General features: G+C 48.0%; 1 protein-coding gene across 5 annotated transcripts in view; it reads right to left on the reverse strand.

The window, feature by feature from the left end:
- NRP2 (neuropilin 2) overlaps window positions 1–25,868 on the reverse strand; it is a 115,845-nt gene that overhangs the window by 27,153 nt on the left and 62,824 nt on the right. For 3 of the 5 annotated variants that reach the window (XM_069483811.1, XM_069483616.1, XM_069483901.1), the window contains exons 11-15: window positions 21,825–21,941; window positions 18,367–18,507; window positions 7,225–7,487; window positions 5,539–5,635; window positions 4,291–4,311 (exon numbers count right to left, since the gene is read on the reverse strand). In XM_069483811.1, the coding sequence (XP_069339912.1) occupies window positions 4,291–4,311; window positions 5,539–5,635; window positions 7,225–7,487; window positions 18,367–18,507; window positions 21,825–21,941 (639 nt within the window). Of the gene's footprint in view, window positions 1–4,275; window positions 4,312–5,538; window positions 5,636–7,224; window positions 7,488–18,366; window positions 18,508–21,824; window positions 21,942–25,868 lie in introns of all 5 variants that reach the window. The other 2 variants (XM_069483716.1, XM_069483993.1) reach the window with 1 other exon arrangement.

Consider the following 25,868-nt stretch of genomic DNA (forward strand, 5'->3'; position numbering starts at 1 on the left):
AACACCACAGCTGCCTATCTGGAGCCCTGGTGGGGAACACTTTCCTCCCTTTCCTCGGGGTAGGGAGGACGTTCAGGAACCATTTAACCCTCTCCGCATCTCAGAAGCGCTTCCAGCAGAGAGAGCCCTGGGAGGAAGGGCATCCATGGAGAAAGGGAATCTGAGGCCAAGCTCAAGCCCTGTGCCCTGGGACAGGGGACATGACACTGGTGGGCCATGCCTCTGGGACGCAGGCAATGGAGGGAGGGTGGGACGGGAAGGAGGTTGGGGGTGTGAAATGGCAGAATTGGCCAGGTGACACCACATAGACAGAGCTTAAAGCCTGAGGCCTGGAGTCAAATGCAAGCCAGGATTGGCCCCAAATGGGCCTCTCTTAAGACTGCTTCATCCATGCCCAAGAGACAGCCTTTGATGTTCACTTTCTCCTGGTTTTACATAGATGAAAACTGCGGAGGACTGCAGTGAAACCCAAGAGATGGGGCCCCTGGCCCTCAGAAATGGTCTGAGACATAAAATCCGTGTTCACAGCCGTTAACAGGAGATACTGATGTTCCTCTTAGCATCCACTAGTGTTCAGACAGCAGTTCTGAATCCTTCCTTCTAACACCCACCTTCCGCAGGTGCACCCCACCTGGGATTTCCATGGGTCTCTCATAGGTAGGGCCCCAGACCCGGTCTCTCTGCTCCTGCTTTGTTCAAAGCCCATAGCCTCTAATGTGAACAAAAACTCTTGCCTCCACGGTGAGCTGCTAAAAATACACACCTGGCCAACAACTACAGAACCCTGATTATGGGCTTTATATATTTTTACTGGCTTCCTATATTATTCTTTTTTCTTTTATTGAAAAAAAGAAAGTATTGGGTAAGAGGAAATAATCCATCACCTTAATTATACCACTTCTCGGTTCTTTTTTTCCTCCCCCTACCTATACACACAGTTTTTCATTTGTTAAAGCTCAAATCCTGGAAAAAGATACATGACGGCACCATGTTTATAGCCACTGCTTTAAAAAAGAAAAGGAAAAAAATGCGCACCCAGCCTACATTGTTTAAAACGTGACTCATAACAGCAACAAAAAGAGGCCCTTTTAAAAGTCACATGACAACACAGTTTATTCATTCTCTCTTTTCTGTCTCCCTTCTCAAAACAGTCCTCTTTTTCTCCTCAGCGTCCCTTCATTACTGACTCACACCCTGGTACACAGTCTAAGTATATATCCTAAGCAGAAAACAAAGGGTGATTGAAATAAAAAGAAAATGTTGCAGGGCAAGAAATCAATAAGAGTCAGAAAATGAAAGACACTTCACAATATAAGAGATCAAGAATACCTAATAAGTCCAGGTCTAAAGGCCACTTTTATTGCATTTCCCTAAAGATTTACCTGGGATACATTGATCTCTCCAAAAGAATGAGATTACTTCTGTTGCGTGGTCAATTTATAGTGGAAAAGAAAAACAACTCCACTTCAGAAAACGTACTAACAATGTAAATGCCTATTGTTGGTAGTGTTTCAGCATCAACTTTCCATAGCTTGCCTGTCCAAACCTGATTTCTTTGTTTCCTTTTTTTTTTTTGGGGGGGGTGAAAAGGTTGATTTTATGCCCTGACCCAGAGAGGGTCCTGACCTGGTGAGAAACAGAATGAGTCACTAGGTTAGATGGAACATACATCCTCTCCCAAATGGAATGACACAGAGTTGCATGCTGAGGTCAAACAGGTCTCCGCTGGGAAGAGGAGACCCCTGGCGCTAGGTTCTCTGGCTACCAACTCGGAGCTCCACGGAAAACGTGCCAGTGTGGTAGCAATTGCTCATTCCCAATTCTGATTCTGCTCTCGACTCTGTGTTCCTGGGCCAAGACTCTCCAAGACTTGGTTTCCTCCTTCCAAAGATGCTTGCCATTTTCTGAGACCACAGCCGTGGCCAATCCGGCCAGTCCGTTCAACTTGTGCACTGCCTTTGCTTCAGCCTCCGAGCGGCCCACCGGGCGCGCACTGGAGATTCTTACCTTCAAGTCACTAAGCCCTGTGTTTATTTTGGCTAAATGAGCACTGCCGCTCCGATGAGATTTTATTTATGTATTTTTTACAAGAGAACACGACTGCACTGTGAAGCCTCATGGTACGCACAGCTTCAAGGAGCGCGCACGTGCCCTGGTCTGTTTATTCTCTTACGGAAGCCGAGCACTTAGCCACCGTGCTTGTCAGTCACGACCCGACACGGTGCGCACACAGAACGGTGTCTGCGGCAGCTGCCAGCACGTCTTTAACCAGCCTTTCTGGGAGCTTTGAGTCTCAACAACCCAAACAGAGTCAGGTGAAACAACATAAGCAGGCTTCACTTCACCAACATAAGCATTACCTGGGGTCCTGAAGGTTAGAACTGGAATTCAACTTAATCCAAGTCGTTCGGTTAGGATCTCAGCTTTCCTTCCAATACTTTGGATTTGCATTAACATAAATCCCACACCCAGAGAGCACCCCTGTGGGTACGTGAATGCTCTTACTACTTTAAACTGCTGGATGGGGAGTGGGCTCGGGGGGCAGGGAGGCAAGGAAGGGTAAGAAACAAAATACATTCTATGTCGGGCTGTCATTCTCTCTATTCTGCAGCTTTGCTCCTCATGAATTGCCTTAGAGCTGTGGGTGGTGAGTGGCAAATTAGAAAAGGTGATTTGGAGCCAGGGAGTACATCTAGGTGGCAAACCAGGAATTCATCTTTTTCTAGCCGGGAGCTGGACAGATTGAGAGTGAAGATAGTGAGTCTAGACGTCAGATATGAAAATGGCAGCCCTTATCTCTGAAATGCTGTCACCACGGGGTTAAGCCTGGCCAGGACAGACAGCTCACAGCAACCCAATATTGTTGGCATCAACCAGGTCATGAACAGCCCCTGTCCTTAGGTGAGGGTGAGTGTCCCTCAGTGTGTTTTTCACGAAGGCCAACTGCAGCGAGGCATTCAGAGTGGCTCCTAAATGTTTAGTGTTAGAGTCTGAGTTTCACGCCGAAAAATCATTAATCTGCCATTCTGCGTCTGTAAAACCTGCTTGCTCCTGCTTGCTACCCCCAACACAGAAATTCCTAAGTGACTACAGCACCCATGTTCTATGTAAAACAATTACAACACCCATGTTCTGTGTGAAGCGATTGTAACACTCATGTTTTACGGGCCCAAACTGCCCAGATCCTGTTACACCAAAGATGAGAAAATGATACAATGCTTACTCAAGGCTTTTTGTACACATGCTTGCTCTATGTTAATAATTTTCCACCCACAAACTTACAATATAAAAACTTTCTGTTTCAAAGGCTCACTGCTGCTCTCTGTCCTGCCGCCTTTGGCGGCTCAGAGGGTAGTCGCTGGCCAGCTAATAAAGACTCCTGGTTTGGTTTAATTCAGTCTTTAGGTGGTCATTTCTCACATCTCAGACCATAACATTTAGCATTAGAAACCTGCGTGGGAACCTCAGCAGTGTCAACTAACTGGATTGCAAAGATGGCAAAATGTAAAACGCACCGTATTATAACAGCACAAACATTACCCAAGGTTGGAGGCCTGTTTTTTAATTCCTGAGTGAGGCAAGCATCCCAAGTTACTCTCTTTTTGTTCTGTTCTCTATTTACTGTCTTAGGGAAAGCATGTCCTTTTCTGTTTTTCAGTCCTGCATTGAAAGTGCTCTAACTCCAGCCACAGAATGCGACTCCACACTCCCTTTACCAGACACAGCTCCTGAATCTGGCAACTCTCCCTCCTTACTGCCGCCACTCCTGTGTCTCTTCCCTCACTCTCTTCCCTCACAAGACTGCCCGCCACTGTCCCTCACCGAAGGTTAATTGAGACCACTGCCTTGGTACCCTGGAACTGGAAAGAAACCATCTTCAGGCTAAAATAAATCATTGCCACCTCATTTCACTTCTAATTTACAACTAATTTTTTTTTTTTTTTTGGTTGACTCTTCCCACAGCCTCTCCTTTCTCACCACTGTTGCATTTTCAGCCTCATTGCTCCCCGTTGGACAATGCAAGGCTGAAAGGTTTATCTGTAACCTATTTGTCTCTATTGTAGGTTTCTAAACTTTAATTAAACAAGAGACAGTGAGGATCTCAATCCCTCTTCCTGCACCTACAGGTGTTGCCAGTGCCATCTAGCGGTGGGAAGGTGCGGTGTCTATATTCTCCCGAGAAATTTGCCAACTTTGGAGGTTTATTCCCGCCACCAAATTCACATCACACGGGGAAAGGAAGAGGCATGCAAAAAATATATATATATTTTTTACCTTTAAAATTCTCACCTGTAAAAGCTGAGATGGGTTCTGGGGGAAAAAAGAAACAAAAAAATTTGAGTTAGATAAAGGGAAGAAATAATTGAGTAAACACAGGGTGAATAATAATTGGATGAACGTGATGACACAGAAGATTTCATTAGGTTTTTCTCGGTAACGTTCCATGGAAAGTGCCCCACGTCCCCCACACGTTCTAAACTGTGTCTAACACATCATCATCACGGGGGTGAGGTAGGTGGGGGGGGATTCTCAAAGTTGCTTTGGAACAAAAAGTCCTTCATGGAGTAATGGGTCCCCAAAGCATTGTAATCAGTCACTTACCACTGATTACTTTCTCAGAGCTGGGATTACTTTAGAAGCCCGGGTCCTGAGAGTTGCCCAAAGGGACGGGGGCGGGGGGGGGGCAGTCCCACGTGCTTCTGACATCACTAGGCATACACCCCCAGGACTCGTGTGCCAAGAAAAGCACTTGGTGAGTTATTGTGGCCCCTCTGCCGGCTGGAAGCAGGTCCTGCTTTCACAGGATAGCCCCCTTGCTTTGGGGGATGTCTATGGCTCTGATGGGACACAGTCAGGTGCCCTCGGGGTGACCTCTTCTGCCGGGGGAGGCCCTGAGTAAAATGTGTGCACCTCAGCTGGGCTGTCTGCTCAGCACTTCTGACCAAGATGACAGTTATGGTATCCTTCCCGTGCTGGTCACCTGGCCTGCACTGTTTAATCCTACAACGACTCTGGGACCTTGGGCATTAGAGGTATTAGTTTTAAAGTCAAGTCCGAAATCTTTTTTTTTCATATGCCATAGTTTGCTCTGCAATTCATTCATGTAAAAGAACCACTCAGGTAATTGTGTTATCACTCTTACATAACTTATGTACTAGTTTTGCTCATCAGGGAAGGCTTCCATTAAATCCATCAAAACTTTCCAGCATGTAATTTTGACTGGCAGTTGCTCTGGTCCTCTAGCATTTTCTTTGCTAAAAGCTGGAGTTTGATGATGGAGTCTTGGCCCCCTGAATCTCCACACGCTTAGTGTGCGTCTATTTCCGATTGGGAACAGGGATAGAAGCCTTCCTCTTGTCTCACCCCCTCCTACCCTGAACTCAGCCTCAGATACAACTACACCCACACCTCGCCTCCTGCATGGACTGTTACTGCCCCACCCGCTGGGTAATAACCGTGTTGGAAAATGGCACGCAGCCTCCTCTTGTATATCCCAGCCCTTGGCATATTACTTGAAAGAGACAGATATTCACGTACCCATGCAGTTCTCCAGCGGGACATCAGTGCTTATCCGAATGTCATCGATGGCAATTTCTCCCGAACGTCCTTTCCCTATCACTCCCTCGAACACAATCTAGAAGCCAGAAGAACAAGAACTATGGTTAACTGAGCCTCCTGGTCTAAACAGTGCAAAGATTTCCAGTTTTCTGTTAACTGCAGCTTACTCTGTGTGTGCGTGTGTGTGTGTGTGTGTGTGTGTATGTGTGTGATTGCACCTGGTACACATCTGTTGACCACATGGCTACAGCTCTTGAAAATCTTAATTTAAAATGAGTTTGTTCAAATCAAATGCATATTTGAAGGAATAAGAAAGTATAACAAGGTGATGGATCTTGTTGTCCAGTAACTAGAATATATTGATTAAAAGGACCACAATCAGGGCATGTTTAAAGCAGGGTTGAAATTTCTCCAGCTATTTTTGAGGTTCCTTTCTCATAAATCTTCCAAATGCCCAGTACAGGTATTTGAAAACTCAGAGGACGAGAGCAGGTGGGGGTAATGTGAGAAACATAGCACACAGGTTTGGGTTGACTCATGGGAACACTGCTTTCAGGCTTTTTATTATAAGTTACCTTAGGGCTCCATTATTACAAATAAGAAGAAAAGGATTTGTTTTCCACCAATGGTTTACTGAGCACCTACTATGTGCTAGGCACAGGGATAGTGACAAAACCTAGTAAGATGCGACCTCTGTCCAGAGAAGCTCACTCTCGTAGGTGAGACACAAATGCAAACAGGTACTTACAAAACAATGCATTAAGGTTTAAAAGTGGGATCCCAGGCAGGGGTGGGGAAGGTCTCAGGACACCTTACAACCTCAAGGGAGAGTGACCACAGGCTGCACACAGAAGTGCTCTGCGGTCTTCAGTCAGCCCTGGCGCCCACTCTCCCTATGCTCCCCCTGCACACCGGCACACCGTCCTCTGGCAAGCCGGGTGAGCGGCTGGCTGTCCTGCAGCCATCTGTTGCTGCTCCTCGCCTGGGGAGGAGAAGGTTAATGCCGTGGCTGGTTCTCAGTCACCTCTTCCACAGCGCGTCTACTCCTACCCAAGCTGCAGCCACAGCGGTGTGCACCCACCTGTGCCTCAGCCTCCTGCGCTGTGGGGCAGAGATAATAGAACTCAGTTCCCAGAGCCGTGGAGTGAGAAACCACTCAGTGAGGACTCTCTCGGGTCTGCGGGCCACCGAGCGTGCACAGCGCCCGCTCCCCTTCCTGTGCTCACACGCCCGGGGACAGGTCTGGGAGGTTATTCCAATTTCCTCCTGGGGTTGGGATTTGTTTCAGGGGGGCTCCACAGGCCTCTCTCTTCCCTTGTGTGTGGAGAGTTTGTTTGTGTTTATTTCCCTGGCTTTGTGTCCCTTTGTCAGCCTGCCTGATAGCAATCTAAAATAAAATGGAGAGAAGAAACATTTGTTGGAGAAGATTTCAGCAATATAAAAGGCAATAGGAGGAACAAAGAACCAAGTCTGGGTGTAGAGATAGGCACATTCTGAATAACAAATAAGAGTGTCATTTAGTTGCCATGGCAACGGGGGAAACACAATGAAAACAGCAGCGCTTAAGCGCGTCCCCTAATGATGAATGGGCGGCCCTCTGAAATAGTGAAACAGGCATCACAAGATCCCCTGGAGCTCCGCACCCAGCTCCCTTCACCAGCCCACCTGATACTCCAGGTCGTAGCTGGGCAAGATGATCCGCCCGTGCTTCCACTCGCCGCCCTGGTCCTCGCGGATGACCCAGAGCAGCTTGCTCTCCTGGCTGGCTTCCCGCACCACCTGCAGCGCCACCCCGCGGCCGCCGGTGGCCTGATACTGGAACTCCATGCACACGGGGCTTCGGGGCAGGTGGACCGGCGGGCTGATGAGCCGCGCATACTGGCCCTCTCTTCCGCTGTCACTCTGCAGCCGCAGGAAATTCCTGTCATCTGGGGGAAACAAATCCAAACAGAGGTTCTTGGTAAATGCTTGGGAAAGACACTGGTTTGCAGCTGTGGCCCCTTCAGGGGAAACTTGGGACTGGAGTTTTGGTGTCTTTGGTTTACTCATGTCCCTGTTCTCCAGGTCCTGTGTCCTTTTCTTAAGCCTCCTTCAGAGCCTTGATTCAAATGCTGTGTCCTCCTGAAGCTCTCTCTTGAGTCTCCAAGTCAAATCGTTTCCTCCTGCCTATTTTGTGTATTGCTTCCTTTCTCTCTCTCACATGTCGCCCCTGGCACAGCCGGCCTCATGTCCTGGCTGGTCGTGCATGTGTTCTCCTTCTCCCCCTGGATTCCATGAGGCCAGACCCACGTCTTATTTGTCATCGGCTTACCCAAACAGCCGATTTGTACTGAATTATAAGGGAGCGGTTTACAGGGGATGAGGTGGTTGCTAGATTGGAGGGTGACTCTAGCCATGTTTATGCTTGAAGCCTTTGCAGTCTTGGCTGGGCACTGTCCAAATGAAAGACATTTAAAACCTTCTGTCTCCATCAGTGCTACGCCTGAGCCCTAGTGGCTGTGACTCAGAAGCCCAGTGTCAACTTCAAGCAGAGTGGAGGTGGCGGCTGAATAGGGTAATTCAGGAGCCCTGACACACCATTCTCTTTCCTATCCACCCTGGGGAGGCCTGGGTGTGGCCTTTCTCAGACAGCCAAGCACACACAGCTCCAATGATAAAGCTGCTGTCATTGTCATTAACAAAGGTTATGTGTTTAGCAGAGAATATACATGTTCTGGGAAAGTAAGGGTTCACTAATCCAAATGTTTGGAGAATGGTCCTTTTGGCTGATTGGTTTCAAATTCATCAGACGCTTATGCAGAAGACTGAGTTCTCATGCCTTGCATGACATAGGTGCAGGTATCTGCACCTGCAAATCCAACTTGTGTGGGACTACTGTGGCTACTTGTCCAGACAGCAAGTTGGCATTTGAGGAGCAAATCTCACTATCTCGTTTTGACCCTGAAACAGGGGCATCTTATGCGGAACACTTCTGCAAGATGGCAGGGGCACTTTTTCACCATATACCCCCTACGGAATGTGCCATGTTAATCTAGGACATGTGCTCAGAGCTTTCTCACTCAACAGCAACAGTGAACATCTTGGATGTCCAGGACATCAGGGTGGGATAGGCTAGGACTGCAGAGCCCTGAATCAACACAACACTCCCTGGACCACTGGTGTGCTGCTGTTATCCTGCTGACATCATCTTTCTAGGTGAGAGCTGAGCCTGTGACAGACCTCTCATCAGTGGCCCAGAGACAGTTTCTTTCTCCCCAACTCGCCAGCCGCCTTGCCCCCCTCCCTAGTTCCCCTGAGCCCCTTCCTGTAGACTCTCTGGGATTGTTGCTTTAGAAGCTGCCTTCCCCTGAAGTCAAATGAGACCAGCGTAGAATGCCTACGGGGGATTCCAGTGTGTGCTCCTCAACCACCGAGAACTGTGTCTGTCTACAAAGCCCACAATGTGTGACCTCCGTAAGGCCAAAATTAGCTCAGGTAACCAAAAGGCAGCTGTCTACAGAAGAGAATTTTAATGATGGTGTTCTGCTGAGGGAGGAGACACTGATGCCAAACCAGATCCTCCATGATCTCGAAACCTATGCTTCCCGTATCAGATCTTATTACTACCGCTATTAATGATAATAATTATAACTCATTTGCATAATGCTTTACAGGTTACAAGCACGTTCATGTGCATTATTTCATTTTATCCTTGCTGTACGCTTGTGAGCTGGGACTTCCTAAGCTTACTTTGCACATGATGAAGAAACTGAGGCTCAGAAAGGTGAAAGTGATTTGTGCAGGGTAGGGAGGCTACTGAAATGGTAGCGCCCAGGCTTGACTGTGGCTTTTCCACTTTCCTGCTGTAAGCTCTTTATTTCAGCTGCTCCGCGGTACCTTGCCCCAAGTCCTTGCAATCAATCACGCTCTGTTTGAGGCAAACTGGCTTCCCTGCTGGGCCCGTTGCTGCCTTTTCTCCTCTTACCTGTAATTCCTTGCTCACCCCCCACCCGAACCTATCGTATCTCTTTTTGTTAATTGTTTTAACCATTCTGGCACACACAACATTAATTCCCCTCTTCTCTCAACAACTCTAGCATTTATCGACTGTGCTGATGATTTTACCTTATTTCTAAAAGGACTTCAGGCCATTTTCCATGGATTTCAACAGGTAACTACCCACAGCCTGGCACTGTAATTTAACTATTTCTTGTGTCTTTCTTATCAGTCCAGTTAGATTGCAAGGTCCTGGCCTTACACATATAGGGTTTAACACTGCTTGTCCCTCTACCCCTAGATAGTGCTATATAGATGCTACTCCTCAAGATGTTATTCCTGTGAATGAATGAATGACAGAGACAAAGAATGCTATGAGGCTATCCATTGGAAACGAGGACAGAGGGAGAATCAGCTAGCCTCTGGTAATCCCTCAGATTTAAATAATCCCTTCTCAATTCCCTCTACCCTCCTGAGCCAACAGCCCTTTCAAAGGTGAAGTGAGCCAATGATGCCATGGCGAATTCCGTGGGTGCCCGTGGAAGCACCCAGCCCACTGAGACACCAGCGAGAACCCCTCAAATGCTCCCACATGCCTGGTAATTTCCAGGCTCTTACTGTTTCCACCTCATATAAAGGAAACCAGATTTCAGAGACTTATTATTCAGCCTTCTTCCTTCACAGTTTTACAAATAAGACCTACTTGCTGCCTGAAAATTGCTTGGCAGAAATACTGTCACTTATGTGAATTTACATTCTTAAGCGGCAGGGAAATCATGGAATTATGGTTAGAATTTGGTAAGTTAAATGTGTGTGGAGGTGTGAAGAACCGGTTGAGTGCATTTTGTCTGGGTTTGTTCTATTTACCCATCCTGTTACTAAAACTCCAGGCCCAACGGGGCCAGAGGTTTCAGGGACTGCTCCTTCCAGCACCCCCAGGTAGGGTCCCTCCCCTCCCCTCCCCACTGGTGTCTCCCCCTCCCCTCTCCTTCTCACAATAAGATGATAATCACTACGCATGATTTAAAGGACCCCTGCAAGACCAGGGAGTTAATGCCAGTGGCGTGCTAAGCACGAGCAGCTGAAGGATCATAATTCAGTGCTGACATCTGAGCTAATCCACCAGTGTGCGGAGTCTGCAGACAAGCAGGCCCCTGGATTTCACTTAGTTAAATCATTTGTGCCCCACTTGTCTGTTAAGTGCTATGAGCTCCAGGGAAGAAAGATGATATGTAAATTTAAGGAATTAGCAGTAGACATCAGTCAGAGAGATGCTGAGCTGCAAAACGCCTGTCACTGAAAGCGGCTTGATTAGAACCAGGGACACCGTGAAGGAATGGCTCAGACCAGGGGAAGCCCCAGGAAGTGGAGGAAAAAAGCAGGGGGAAGAGACTGCGCTGGGGGCTCTATCCACCTCATCTGACATCATCTTCCCTGTGAAATAAGTAGTATTTTCTCCACTTTTATCAAAAAGGAAACCGAGGCTCAGAGAATTGAAGTCTTGTGTCCCAGACCACTGCTGGAGAGCAGTGGAAGTGGGATTGGAACCCTAACTGGACTGAGTAAACCTGCCACAGCATGAGCTCTCATCTGGGTTGGAATCTAGACGAATGCTCACTAACCTTTTAGAGCCTCAGCCTTCCCATCTGTAAAATGGATATAACAGCAGTATTACTGCATGGGGTTGTGGGGAACAGTAAATGGAACGGGCTATGTAAAGTGTTTCGCACAGTAGCAGGGACACAATAAGGGCTCACTAAAAGTTATTATTGCTGCTACTGTCACTATGCACACCGCCACTTACACTTGACTTCATTTTATTCAGAAGGAAAAAGGATAGAAGACCACCAATAACCTAGGAAGGCCAATCCAAGATTCAAAAAGAAGTATGGTTTGGCCTGAGGGCAGTAAAGATGCTCTCTGGCTCCCCAGATCTGCCCTCACCCCAGACACCAACTGGCCCCATGTCTTTTGTGTCCATCCAACAGTAAATGAAATAAAATACTACACGATCCTGGAACAAGAGTGGGACCTCAAACGACCACTTAGAGCAGACCAGGCCTGCCTCCCAGAGGAAGTAGGCCAAGAATATCCCTGAGAACGGCTGTCCACCCTTTGCTTTACATTCTCCAGAGACGGGGTTTTCATCTCAGCAATGTGTTTTCTAGGTCGCAACCCTAACTGTCAGAAACTTCTTAAATTCACTTTTCAGTTTTCCTTCTGTTGTTTAGGTACATTTTCTCCTCCTCTCTCTGATGGAGCACAGACAGTCTCTGTCCTCTGACTTAGAGACATTTTAACTTGTGAAGAATTAAGACCCTTAGTCTTTGCTTCCCCAGGAAACACAACCCTTGCCCCTTTGAATATCTACTGTCCAGGCCGTTCGCTCCAGTGGTGAGTTTTCACTGACCCTCTTCCCAGCTCAATGCTTTGGCTCTTTCAAGTCATGGCACCCACACATACACGTGCTGCAACTGAAGTCTGCTCTTCTGGAATATCCCAATTTATGGCCCACCAACGCCAAACATGGAAGAAGTTCTAAACATCCCTTGGCTGTTGATTACTTGATACAGAAAAGGGTTGGCAGGGCATGGGAGGGGGGCTACTTTATTGATTTACTTGGACCTTAAGGAAAAGCCCTTTGGATTATCAAGAGATTTCCTGAACATAAGTGACTGGCTAAGAACCGGCCCTGCCTGCTGGAAGCTGCCTTCTTGTTCTTGTAGCTGATGGCGGTGATGCCGGCAATGGATAGCTTCCAACAAAAAGACAATGGAAAGGAAATATGTTCGGCTGCTGAAAGAGAATGAAGAAATAATGTCCCAGAGATACAATCCCTCTCCTCCTGGACCTGACATATTTGAGAGGCACTTTGCTGGGTCCTTGCCTCAAAACATCTGTTGTTGCCAATGATACAGGGAAAACAATCGCATGGGAATGAACAACACGAGTTCAAAAGGGTGAAGAGGAAGTGCAGAGGACAGGGCCGTTCAGCATTTTAACCTGCTGCCGTCTCTAGAAAGGGTCTCTTGACATTTCACCTGGCGATTTACGGCCGCATCTGGCTTCAGCTGCGTAAGTGTCAGCTGGACACGTGACTGCAGCTGGCCCAACAGCAATGGAATCCGTTGTGTCTACACCTTACCAAACCCTGAAATAAATCACCAGCTTGATCCCGCTGGCTATCGCAAAGCCAAACGCACCATCTGTCCAACACACACATCTCCTGGCTAGCATCTTGCCCTCCTACTAGAACAACCATCTGAAAGAATATTTAGTGCTGCAGGAGATGTAGTCTCCTTGTATAGTCATGCTTAAAACATGAGTCAGCCTTCAGCTAGCCTCCCAAGGTCAGTCCATCTCTGCTAAGGTCCTCAAATTAACAACCAGTTAAGGGAAACACTGACTCCGGATGAACTCAGCAGGATGTTCTCAAGGTTTATAATAGTCCGTTTCGCGAACATTTGAGTTTTTGGGCCTGGTCTTTGCAGGAGTCTATCTAGTGTTGATTTTTGGTATGCCAGCTTTCATGAAGGTTTTGCTATTGAGGAAGACTTATTATCATTCTGCCCCTTCTTTATCAACCCACTCACTGCTGGGGAACTCAACCAATCATGATTTGCAGAAAAAAAAAGAAAACCCAAAAAAAAACCGGGTAAGAGCTTCCCTCTGCTACTGTCTTTTCTACAAAGCCAGAGATGTTTTCCCACCTTCCTTCAAGGTAGGAAAGAGGCCTCTATCCTTCTCTTTTCCAGTTGAAATTATTCTTTGACTACTGGCTTTCTTTTAGCCAAACTGTTCCTGGTCTTTAATTATCTATCACAGTCCAGAGTCTGCAGGGTCCTATCTCTGGATCTGCAGTGGCTGTGCCTCAGCCGAGCTGCAGCAACCTCTTCCGGGAGGCGAGGCAATCTAATTCCAATCCAATGTCTGCATTATTTACTGCCATTGGTCCCACCCGATCTTTTGAGCTTAGAAAGTTTCTTTTTAATTCAGAGTCGCCACTAACCTACTGTCAAAAATCAAGCCCAGTATAAGTAAGTTCACTCATCAATGATTTCCTTTGATTTCTCAGTAACCATCCACCCACCATACCCACCCGCACTTCACTTAATCTTTTCAATGTGCACAGCCACAGCGGATCCCAGCTCTGGTCTCCCACTTAATGCAGTTCATTCAAGGGCCCAATCTGTGTCACAACAGCCCCAGTGAATTGTGAATGATTTTATCACTTACATTTGAAGGAGGAGCCACCATTTGTAACATCTGAGTATTTTAGAACATTAGGATTCTTGACTCACTCCCCCTTGAGCTTGTTTTTGAGCCCAGAGTAAAGGTTCTGTTCTCTCAATCACACAAACAGGTAAGCTAGGTAGCCAAAGCTCTGTCCTTTCGTAAGGGCATACTGTTCAAAGTCGGCTTTGCCTGTTTTCTTCATATGGCTTTCACGATTTGAAGTTATCAAAATGAAGTAACGCTGCAATCAGACTTTACAAGGTCAACCCATGAATAAAAGAGCATACATTTAGGACGACCACACACTCGAGGATTCTGAAGCTGACCTGGCCCAGCATCCTTTATCTCTAGTCTTCCTGTCTCATTCCTGACAATAATAATAATGACCAGAACAATGGTAATAATAATAATATTATTGGCATTACTCCATATTTACTTAGGATGCTCTTTTTGATTTCCTACATCATCTAATGGTATGTGGCTTGCTTACTTTACTATGGTTGTCTAGTGAGGAAGAATGACACGGTGATGAAAATACCAGCAACTGGACACTCTCATCATGGGATCACAGAGAAGACACATCCCTGGCAGTACTTGCTTCTTGGTTTATACCAAAACCAAGGAATGAAAGCATCAGCAACCCCCCAGAGATTGTTCTCATGTTAATACCCAAAGGCCCAATACAACATTCTGTGATGACGGACATATTCTATATATGTACTGACCAATGCAGTATGGCTACTGTGCCCTTCACCTGTGGCTGGCGGGCCAGTGGAACTGAAGTTTTAGCTGTATTAATTTTAATTATTAAAATTTAAGGCCATGTGTGGTGGCTGATGCCAGTAATGCCAGCACTTTGGGAGGCCAAGGAGAGAAGATCGCTTGAAACTAGGAGTTCGAGACCAGCCTGCACAACATAGCAAGACCCTGTCTCTACAAAAATAAAACAAAACAAAACAAAAGAACCCAAAACCAAAACAAAACAAAACAAAACAAAAAACCAGCCAGGTGTAGTGGTGTATACCTGTTGTCCTAGCCACTTGAGAGGCTGAGGCAGGAGGATTGAGCCCAGGAGTTTGAGGTTGCAGTGAGCTATGATTGCATCACTGCACTCCAGCCTGGGCAATAGAGTGACACCTATCTCTAAAGGGAAATTTAAAAAAAATTTAATTGCCACATGTGGCATATGGCTACCATATTAAACATTCCAGCTCTAGATACCTGCCCCTCGCCCCCATCATCTCAAGAACTTTTTGCCTTGGTCCTTAAAGACTGGAATCTGATTTTCTCAGAACTGTTTATGATCCAAGCACCTGAGAATGTCTGTAGAAAGCATGCCAGCTCCTACTAAGGGAACACATTCTATGTCATTACGGCTGCAGAGAAGAGGCAAAGTGGCTTCTCAGAGCACACTGAGAAGTGTTCCTCCGCAACCACCAGGGGTCACTGAATTTGGAACAGGGTCCCCAGGGGTTGCTATGAACACACTCCAGGCAGCTAAGCCACAAGCAAGGAGCTAAAAAAAGAAATTCTGAGTGGCTTGAAAGACTATCTTGAAAAACAAAAACAGTGGAATGAAACCAGTGGGTGTCTTGTCAGCCTTAAGCAACCATTACCACTAGCCAAAAGGACAGAACTAATTGCTTACTTAAAAGGAAAAGGAAAATGAAGAAAAAAAAAAAAAAGAAAAAAAGAAAGAAAACACGAGAAAATAACCAATTCAGAAACTATCTAAGGAATGTAAGTAGTTTCCACAGACACTTCTTGTCAAATGGGCTGTGATGGGTGTTTCAACATGGCCGTTTCCTCTCTCCTTTCCATCCTTCCCTTTACCCCTACTCCCTCCACACTCGATGGGGACACCTCCTTTCTTAAATTTAATTACTTTTGTTTACCTGTCTCATACGGGGATGAAGCATATGGCATGCGTGGTCTCTGGCTGTGGGTGGCAGAGTGTGGTGCCCGCAGTCAGGGTTGCCGGGCCAGTGCCCTGGCCGGTAGGTTTGCCCAGCCCCCACCCAGCACAGCTGCTCCTTCCTCCCAGCTGCTCCCCTCAGGGCTCCATTTTTTTTTTGAAGAAACAGAAAGGACCACCCTAAACAGAAAGGGCTTTCTATCTTCTCCTCCTTAAAGCTTATCCGAGTTTTGTGAGCAGAAAAATGGGACATACAGAAAACGGGTTTTAAAATCATCAGAGGATAGAGGGAAGGGCTCCGAGAACAAGATTATGATTTTGTTTCCCAGAGGCAGGTCACAAGTGCCACTTTCCCAAACTTCAGGGATTCTTCTGCAAGAGGAAAATAATTATTTTCCTTCCCAGTATCTTAAGGGAGGAACATTAGCTCTAGCAGTTCCTTATGGCCCTAATTTTCTCTGTGTCCCCATCCATTCAGCCAAAGGTTGGAATTCTGCCTGCTCTGTGAGCTTGCTCTGAAAAGCCCTCCCAAACCGCAGGGTGTAATGAATCAACTGGAATGAGGACAAAGACTAGAATTTCAACCAGTAGCAAGGGTGGACTGTCAGGGCATTCAGGTGGGGGCCGGATTGCAGCAGGGGGAGGCGGAGGTGAGCTGGCGAAGGGACAGAGGTACAGGCCAGGGTTGAAGGGAGGTAACATACGCTCTCCCAGAACTGCTACTTGCTAATTGGTGGCCTTGCAGCCCGGGCAGGGCTGGCCTCAGTCGCTCCTAGAGAAAACCTGCTTAGAAGAGGGCAAGGGAGGAGGCCAGAATTACGAGAATGAACCTGAAGATGGACTCTGAGTAAGAGCCAGCCAATCTCCCAGCCTGCAGGGGACTCAGGCTACATCCCTGTATTCAGAGTGCCTCTGCCAAGCGGCCTCCGTAGGCACACACCTCACAGACACGTGCACACCCATGCACAGAAACCACAAACACTATCGCACATACACAGACCCCACAAGCCTTCTTTACATTCAGATAAAAGGTGGGGGCTGGGCAAAACCACGAATTAATTGGACCCAGTCTCAAAGGAGAGGAAATGAAATGAAAAATCCAGGCTGGGTTATAAAAATAAGTATTTTTTTTTCCAACGTGCAGGAGGCTCATTATATTAATTAAACATTATTGCGGTGAACGCGAGGGGGGAGGGTGATTAAGGCTGGGCCTGGGGTAAGTGTTCTCTCCTGTTGCCCGAGGCCGTGGTGATCTTCAGATATTAATCTCTCTGAGCACTCAAATGCTGAAGAGATAAACACTTGAAATATGAAAATGTTTTTCTCCAGAGCAGACGCTGTGACCCGCCAGGAAAGCAAGTGTGGGCTGTGTCAGGAGGCCACCCGAAGTGCTCTCCTAGCCTCCATCCCACTGTCACCCCCTGGGGACAGGGGACAGTGGCCAGCCCTGGGGTGGGGGAAGGGAGTGGCTCTGAGGAAGTCTGCAGGAGGGGAGGGCCCTTCCCCCTTTTATTTTCTAGTGTTTTCCCATTGTGCCATGGCAACATTTGATCTCTGAAATTTCCAGAATTAACCCCTTTCCTCTCAGATGCTATGGGGTCTAAGGTAATCATTATTAAATTTAAATTATATAACGTTACAATTAAATAAATTTTGTAAAATATCAAAGGTAACAAATCCTCAAAACTCAACCCTTGCTAATTATCTTAATACAGTTGACCAGGACGCTAGTGCGCTGCATTCTCAACTCCACCTGCAGTGATCTTGTGTTGGTAGCTTAAACCCAACCATAGTAAGAGTATTTCCACCACCAAAAATGGCCCACGTCACAAAGCAGGGCTTTCTTTTCAGTCCTGGAAAGCTATTGTTAAACATTTACCAGAATGCCACTGTTAAAGCAGGTGTCAGTGGAGATAGTAGACAACTCTTGCTTCTGCCTGTTTAGAAAAGCTAAAGGCAGCCCCTCTCTGCCCACAGTGCCAGGAGAGGCTTCTGAAATCTGGCTTTCTGAAACCAAAAGGGTGGGCTTAACAATATTTCAAGGACTGGCAGCAACATTCTTCTAGAGGCTAAGTGCAGGGCAGCTCTGCTAGACACCCAGGGGTGTGACAGCATTTCAGTCCCTCGACTTGGTTTGCTTTAGAAGCAATGACACTCTGAGAGAAGTTATCAGTCAGACTCAAGGCCAGTGGCTTCCCAGTGAACTTGAAGTTAACAAGGGGCTCTGTGATGGTGACATACAGTGCTAGCTATGGAATCAAGAGGACGCTGACTGATCCCATCTCCTAGGACCTCCCAGTTGCTCGCCCCTTCCTTCCTTCCTTCCTTCCCTCCTTCCCTCCTTCCCTCCTTCCCTCCTTCCCCCTCTCTCTCTCTCTTTCTTTCTTTCTTTCTTTCTTTCTTTCTTTCTTTCTTTCTTTCTTTCTTTCTTTCTTTCATCTTGGCCTTCCCCTCTCCCTCCCAGCTTCCAGGCTGTGCTGTAATCACAAGAGAGGGCTGGGAACCACCAACCAGCTACTTCTGCGAGGTGACGTCTTGAGCAAAGACTGTGGTGGTTTGTGGGCAAAGAACAGAAGATTGCTCTGCGGTGGGAGGTTATGAAGCTGGTAGGGAATCAGGGCTGAAAAATGTGGAGCCGGCTGGCCTTAACTCTTTCGTCTCTTAACTCACAGCTGGCTTACCTGGAAACGTCTGGTCGTCTGGGCTGGAGCTGCTGGTCCAGGTGCTCCTGAGCCACTTGGCATGGTCATACATCCAACCGCAGGGCTCCTCCGGGAAATCAAAGTTGCAGTTGAATCCTGAAGGGAGCTGCAAATCTTTGTCTAAAAGGAGGGGAAAAAAAATAACCCAAAGGAAGGCAAATGAAATGGGTTCAGAGAACAGCCACAGTGGTGCTATTTAAATGGCTGGCAAGGCCTGAGTGGAGAGCAGAGAAAGAAGTGGCTCCCTTTGCTTATTCATTTAACTCATCTTGGCGATGGCTGGCGTTCGGGTCAGACTTTGGTCTCATCCTTCCCAGGCAGGAAAGCCAAGTCTGCCAGTGGTTCCCATAGTAAGCAATTATAAATGAGGCCACCAAATGGCTTCAGGCTCTAATCAGCCTCTTCTGTCCCACCTCAGAGAGCAGACAAATGTGAAAATTGCTGTTCCCTAAATGCCAGAGAAGAATGTCTCCCCAGTGCCCCAGTGGAGGGCTGGCTCCCAAAAAGAGTATTATCTCATCTCCTGCCAACCTGGCTCTCAGAAGTGGCTGGGCAGCCTGTTAGCATCCAGAGAGGCTGAAATGCCTGGGAGGTTCTGGCCAGTGAGGAGAAAGTGACCCCAGAAACAAGGGAGGCTTGTTTGCTATTCTTCACCTCTTTGTGATCCATCTCTTATTTCTGATGACGGGGACAGTTGGGCATCTCCGCGGGGAGGTATCACCAGGCGGGAGATTTGGCACGTTAGGAGCAAAATGAAGCAGCCACACCAGCCGGCTGCCCGGCTCAGTGCTGACCAGGAGGAAAAGTAATTTCATATCGTGCCGAGTCCCTGGGGGCCGGGATCCCGGGGAGGCAGAGGAAGCTCTCCCCATGGAAATCCAACAAGTGGCTACATGGTGGCTCGTCCTGTCTTCTTTGGTGGTTCACCTGCCTAAGCCTGAAGACTCAGCCAAGGTTCAGTCTTTTGAGGTTCCACCCAGCTCAAAAATCCAGTATGAGCTCGTGCCAAATGTGTGATTAAGAGGGGGTGGTGTGGAGGTGGGGAAAGAGGAAACGGGAACCCAGATTGGACGTCTGCCCACAGTGGCTGCAGAGACAGCGGAAAAGTGCTGGCTAACGCTGGTAGCAGAGAGGAAGTGGGGTCTCTGGCCCTCTCACTTCCCTTCCCAGGGTTCCCAGAGAGGAATTTCCGTGGGGAAGGCTTAGCATGCAGGTTAGGAAGTCTAAAGGGAACAACAGACTGGTAGAAACAAACTGCTCACCACGGGGGCGAGGAGGGCTCACCCTTTAGGGGGACAGGGCCCTGCTGCCTCTAAGGCAGGAGGCAGATTGCCACCAGGCCCTGTTTGTGCTTCCCCTTCCCAAGAGAGGATATTTAATGTTTGCCCACCATTGGCCAAAGTCAGCTCAAAGTCGAGAAGAAACACACGGAATCTATTATAGAAACATCAACCTGTGGCTTGGAAAAGTCAGCCCTTAGCCCTCACCATCCCCTTCTCCTGACAATTTCTGAATTTCTATTTTTCCCTTCAAAAACATGGAGTAATTCAATATACCATAATTCCTCCCTAATGTTTACAGGCATACTGTGTATCTCAGGAATCAAATTCCACAGAAAGATCTTTTGCAAAAAGAGAGGGGAGGAACCATCAAAGAAACCTCAAATGAAACAAACCACTATAAATGGGAAAATTATATTAAAAATAAACTTCTGAAATTTTGCAGCAGAACTCTTCATTTTTCCTTTGGATTGTCATTTAGATAGAACCCCTACCCCGTTCCCCAACAGAGTAACTCTGGGAATCCAATACCACTGCAGTCCCCAACCCCCAGGCCTCAGACCAGTACCAGCCCACGGCCTGGTAGGAGCCAGGCCACACAGCAGGAGGTGAGTGAGCAAAGCTTCATCTGTATTTACAGCCACTCCCCGTCACGCACATCACCACCTGATCAGAACTCAGGGCCCCACTGATTTTGCATTATGGTGAGTTGTATAATTATTTCATTATATATTACAATGTATTACAATAATAATAGAAATGAAGTGCACAAAAAATGTAATGCACTTGAATCTTCCCGAAACCATCCCTGCACCCCACCCCCAGGTTCTGTGGAAAAACTGCCTTCCGTGAAACCGGTCCCTGGAGCCAAAAAGGTTGGGGATCCCTGCAATACCATATATTAACTCCCTATGCGTTCTACATTTGGCTCGAAAACTATCTTAAACATGTCTTGGAAGATTCTCCAAGTCTACTTCTTCTCTTCATAAAACAAAAACAAGTTCATTAAAATGTCAGAATTCTGTATTCCACTAACCCTGACCAACAGTGGCCCCCACCCACACAATATACGAAAGCACATTCCCAGAAGCATATGCATTAAATTATCATTTTTCAGTCATGCAACTTCAGCATTTATTTTTGGCCTTCCTCCCGTTCTTCTCTGTAGCCAGTGTTTGGAGCATCCACTGTACCGGAGCGGTTCCTCCTACTGTCAAACGGCTGCATGTGCAGGTTCCACCGATTCCCGTCTCCCTCCGTCTTTATGTCTCTGCTACTTCTCACGTCTCTTTGCCAATCTTACCTCATTTTGTTTAATGAACATTTAGTAATAACCAGTAATTTACTGTAAATTGAGGCTGTCAAGGTTAAAATTCTAGCCCAAACTGCCAGGTGTTCCAAAATTTGTGGTTTATTAGGAATGTCCTCATACTTGGTGACCTTAGCACTATATGATTTAAAATGTGACTTACTGTTGGGCTCTGCCAATTTTTGTTTTATCTAACTTGGATATGCTCCTAAGACAAAGTGGAAAGAAAACAGATTTCCCAAGTGGTGAGCCCCATCCAAACACGAGGAGGAAAGGTTGAGGATGCCTTTTTACACTTCTGCCTTTGTCTCTGGCCTGCACTCAAGGCATAGAGGGTGCAATACGCTACCTGATAGAATCGCCCTTGTCACACTTCCTCACATCAGCGGTGGTGAAAGGCACAGGGAAATCAAGTCATGGTTAACTGATGAATTAACCCGACTATCATGGTCCACTGATTAAAGCACCCAGATGACCACCAGGTCTTCACTTGACTATACCACAGAGACACAGATTGTTAGGAAAAACTGTGGGCGCTAAGGATGAGAACGGCTTTCCTTTAACAGGAGAAGCATGGTGGTGAGGGCTTAAGGATGAAACTTCTCAAAGGAGGCGCTCTCTTCGGTTCTCAGCTCAGCCGGTGACCAGTGGGTTCACAACTGTAGGGCTATACTGGTTGCTATGGTCTGGATTGGCTGTACAGAGCCACTGCTCAAGCCGCTGAGGACCTGCACCTCCCTGATCCCTGCCTAAGATGCCCTGGATCTCGGCCCCGGGGGACCCCCCCCACTCCGACTGGTCTGCACCCACGCCACCCTGGATGCCATATGCCCCACACCCATCCTCACCATCCTCAAAGCTGCAGTTCTCCCCACACTCCGTGGCTTCCTCGTCGACGGGATACGGGGTGGTCGTCTCTTCGCTCTTCACGGTGGGTCCCAGCGTCTCTACCGTGGGCTTTGAGTCTGTGTGAAGGCAAAGGAAGAGAAGAGAATGTGGCAGCAGCCTGCATGGAGCCCAGCAGGAGGAAGATGCCAAAGATGAAGCTTCCTCCGCACGTGTGGGCTTTTAGAGAAGGAAAATGAAGAGGCACTCAGGTGCGCAAAACCCCGAAGCCACCTCTGTGTGCTGCCAGTGACATCAGGAGCGTGGCCTGAGTTGAATGGGAATGGCCCTGGGCTGCAGAAAGCGCTGGGACAGAGGTATGCACACAAACCCACGCTCTACTCCACGGTGGAGGCCCAGCGGCCAGCACGAAAGGCCACGGGAGACAATAATGGAGGTGGGTGGTGGGGATGCTGATTCCAAAGTAGGGCTAAGCCACGCTGTGTTTCGTGTTTGCACGAAACTGGATGGACAGGAATATGGATTTAAAGGAGCTCAGACTCTACCTGGTGAGAGGAATTTGGGGCTGTGTCTTTAGATCAGGGTGTGGCAAATTCAAGTGTTTCCTGGATCCAAACAGCTACTATAAGCCAGGGAAGCAGACTGGGGGTTGGGGAGAGGGGAAGGTGTGGAGGAGGTGGTGGCAACTGGGATATTGCACTCCTGGGTTAAAGGAGGCCGCCATGATTGGCCCCAGCAGTTTGGGACCCGGCAAGGAAGTGGCCCAGTGCGACCAGGTTTTCCAAGGTTCCTTCTACCCCCAAGGCAAAAATCCCTATGCAAAATCTCCAGACTCATACATGTTGGCACCTTATTCAAACTGTCATAATAAGTAACGTGCAATACACCCTGGCTAGGCCAAACCTGGCTGCAGGCAGTGTGTTTTGACCTGGGTTCTCGGTGATTCATTCACCCATTCATTCGATTATTTGCTCACACCAGTCATTCATTCAGCAACCATTTAGGGAATGAATGGGGCTATGAGTCAGGTCCTGGGTGGGGTGAAAGGGGTTCTGGAAACTGGTGTTCAAGTCCATGTGTTTTGGGGTGGTGTCTTCCTTCACCCCAGAGCTGTCCTCCACTAAGACGCCCTATAGAAGCGGGAGCACTGTTCCTCCCATTTCTATACATCCTCCTTTGCACTACTGTATGTGATTAGGCGCCTTTGTCAGGCACCCTTCAGGATACCATTTAATAAAGCCAGGAGCTGGAGGAAATTGCTAACTATGCTGAATAGCTTTTTCACGGTCGACTTCCCACCTTTCTGCTATTAAATACTACGCACGTAACCTTTCATACTTCCTTTTGCTGTGTCTGCCTCTTGCTCACAGTAAATAGCAAATAACCTCGAAGCGTCCTAATTTGTAAGTTCAAATTTTGTCACTGTGTCATAGAAACTCGATTGTAAAGTAAACTACAGGCGGCAAGGCAAGACGTAATCATTTGAAACACAAACAAACCAAGTAACAGGTGAAGCAGCCCTGTCAAATTATTTAGCTGCAGCCACTCATCCCAGCCCATTATTTTTCCTGTTATCCTTTGGGCAAGAAAGAAGAAGTAAACCAAGGATGAGTTGCAGAAATGGATGGAAATTTGAAAAGCAAACAAAGCCACATGACTTACGGAGAACAGTTTCTGGAAATGTTAGGTAGCCACATGGGTCAGCTGATTGGTGGAGATCATGTTAAATCCCGGGGCACAGGGGGCCGGGGGCCGGTGAGGCAGCCAGAGGGCAGGGCGTGTTAAGGAAAGTGAGGAAACGGCGGCACAGAGGCCGGTGTGTTTATACTGTGTGTGTGCTGTGTTTGCACTGGGCGCTCCGAGGTAACTGCCCATCAAACAGCAATGCTCCCCGAAATTGAAACCAGATGTCAGAGACTTCAAAGGGAAGGAGGCTGGGCAGAGGGTAACGCTCCTCAGCGCCTCAACTCTGATCTTCCGAGGAACGGCCAGGCTGGGCTTTGAAATGAGAAACCTGTTACTGACCATCGCCAGTGTAATTTGGGGCAGGTTGGGGCTGGGGGGAAATGAGGGGAAGAGGTCATTAGCAACTGTCCGGCTGCCATAAAGCAGGGCCAGGCCAGGAGAGGCAGGGCACCGGAGGGCGAAGGACAGGAGGGAAGTATGAGCTGGCCCCAGCCAGCTGAGTGACCTCTGGTGAGTGGCTTCCTCTCCCTGGGGCTTAGTTTCCCTGTCTGTGAAAGAGGACTTGGCTTAGGTCTGTGATTTTTTTCAAACCATGCGTCACACTCATCAGTAGGTTGTGGAATCAGCTTACTAGGTCATGACTAGCATTTTAAAATTATGGGCCATAAGATTTCAGAGTGCACAACATGGTGAGGATGAGCATTGCTTTGGGAACCTTTTGTTTCAGGTACGTTTACTCATAACAGGTTTTCTGGGTCCCAGGGAGCATCTAAATACATCATATCCATTATTTTATTTAGTCTTCTTATGATCCTAGGGGGTGTAGATGGACTACAGTCATGCCCATTTTCAACTAAGATAACCGAGGCACTGAGAGACTAAGTAACTTGTCCTAACGTTATGCAGCCAGCGATCAGCAGAGGCAGGACTTGAACTTGGCAATCTGTCTCCAGAGTCCAAGCACTTCATGATATCCTGTACCCCATTACGCACAAACATGTGAGTGCTTGTCTGTGTCTACGTGTACGTGCTGGTCAGTGAAGCGATAGAAATTTATTTTGAATTACGGATCATGGTCAAAAATGTGGGAAAGCTACTGGACTATAAGCTCCCGAATCCCCTACAGCGCTAAGCCCCTGATTCTAAGGCTGCCGTAAATGAAGCCAGCTTGCACTGGAGCGGAGGTTTCCAAGACCTGTGAGAAGACAGGTGACACACATTTAGCAGGCTGTAGGGAACCTTGGCCTCACCCCTATGTAATGGGGAGTAAAGCGTCTTCCTACGAAGATGTGTTCACTGGGGCTGCCTTCAATTCAAAGGTGAGGAGGCTAATTTGGACCGATTCCCCATCTGTGCACCTCGATGGGGCTCCTCTGCACGGCTGTAGCCAGCACACAGGCGGCACTTTTCTCCCTGGGTACCAAAAGCACTTCTCCAACATGCCCTTATTAATCCTTCATGCTATCTTGCTGGCTGAGTTGGTGACAGGTACGGCATGGACAGGAAAATTGGGATACCTGGGGCCCTGGGAGAGAGAGGCAGGACAGCTCAGCCTGCCGGCTGCTCCTGCTGGCACTGGGCTCAGGCGCCCAGCCCCGGAGGCTCCCACGAGCTCCTTTTGGCAGGCATTGAGTGACCTCTGGGTGACAGCTAGTGCCAGCTCTGCCCAGGGAAGATGGCCGGTGCCCAGAGGAAAGGTGAGGCGTGACTCAGAAGGGTAGGGCCCTCCCTCAAAAGCAGGGCGTGGGGCATGCAGCGGGCCTCACCCTCATTAGGGAGAATTAGTGGTGCCCCCAGGCTGTGTCACCTGGCGGGGACAGGGGGTGAGCGAGACTCCGCTGTGTGCTGGGAAGGGCTCCTACTCCCATCAGCTCCCTGCAACAGGGTCCCTCCTGACAAATAAATGCCTTTTACAGATGTGGCTTCGAAATGAAAATGAAGTCTCTTAGCCACTGACATCTGGAGGCCAGATTCAGACATAAACCGATTACTTTATTATCATGAGGGTTTTTTTCCTTCCCTAAATCAACAGCCACAGCCCTCTGGCCTGAAGAGTCAGGGTCTAATTGAATTTGGGTGGGTGGTATGTGGTTATGATTTGTTTTTGAGAGACTCGGCGAGTTGGAGAACTGAAATGATCCTTCAAAAAAGACAAAGTGCATCCCTTCAGAAATTGTCCCGGGTCCAGAGGCTGCAGGAGTCTGGTCTGAGGCCTGGGAACATGGCAGGGGTCCGAGGGGTTTCCAGCTGGCAGGGCTTCACTGGAGGTGGCTTCTCCCCCAACCCCCACCCAGAGAATCCCCAATGCCAGGGTCACAAGACCATGCGGGGGAGGCCAGCAGAGGAGAGCAGAGACTTAC

This window comes from Eulemur rufifrons, chromosome 1, assembly GCF_041146395.1.
Source record: "Eulemur rufifrons isolate Redbay chromosome 1, OSU_ERuf_1, whole genome shotgun sequence".
Taxonomy (NCBI): Eukaryota; Metazoa; Chordata; class Mammalia; order Primates; family Lemuridae; genus Eulemur; species Eulemur rufifrons.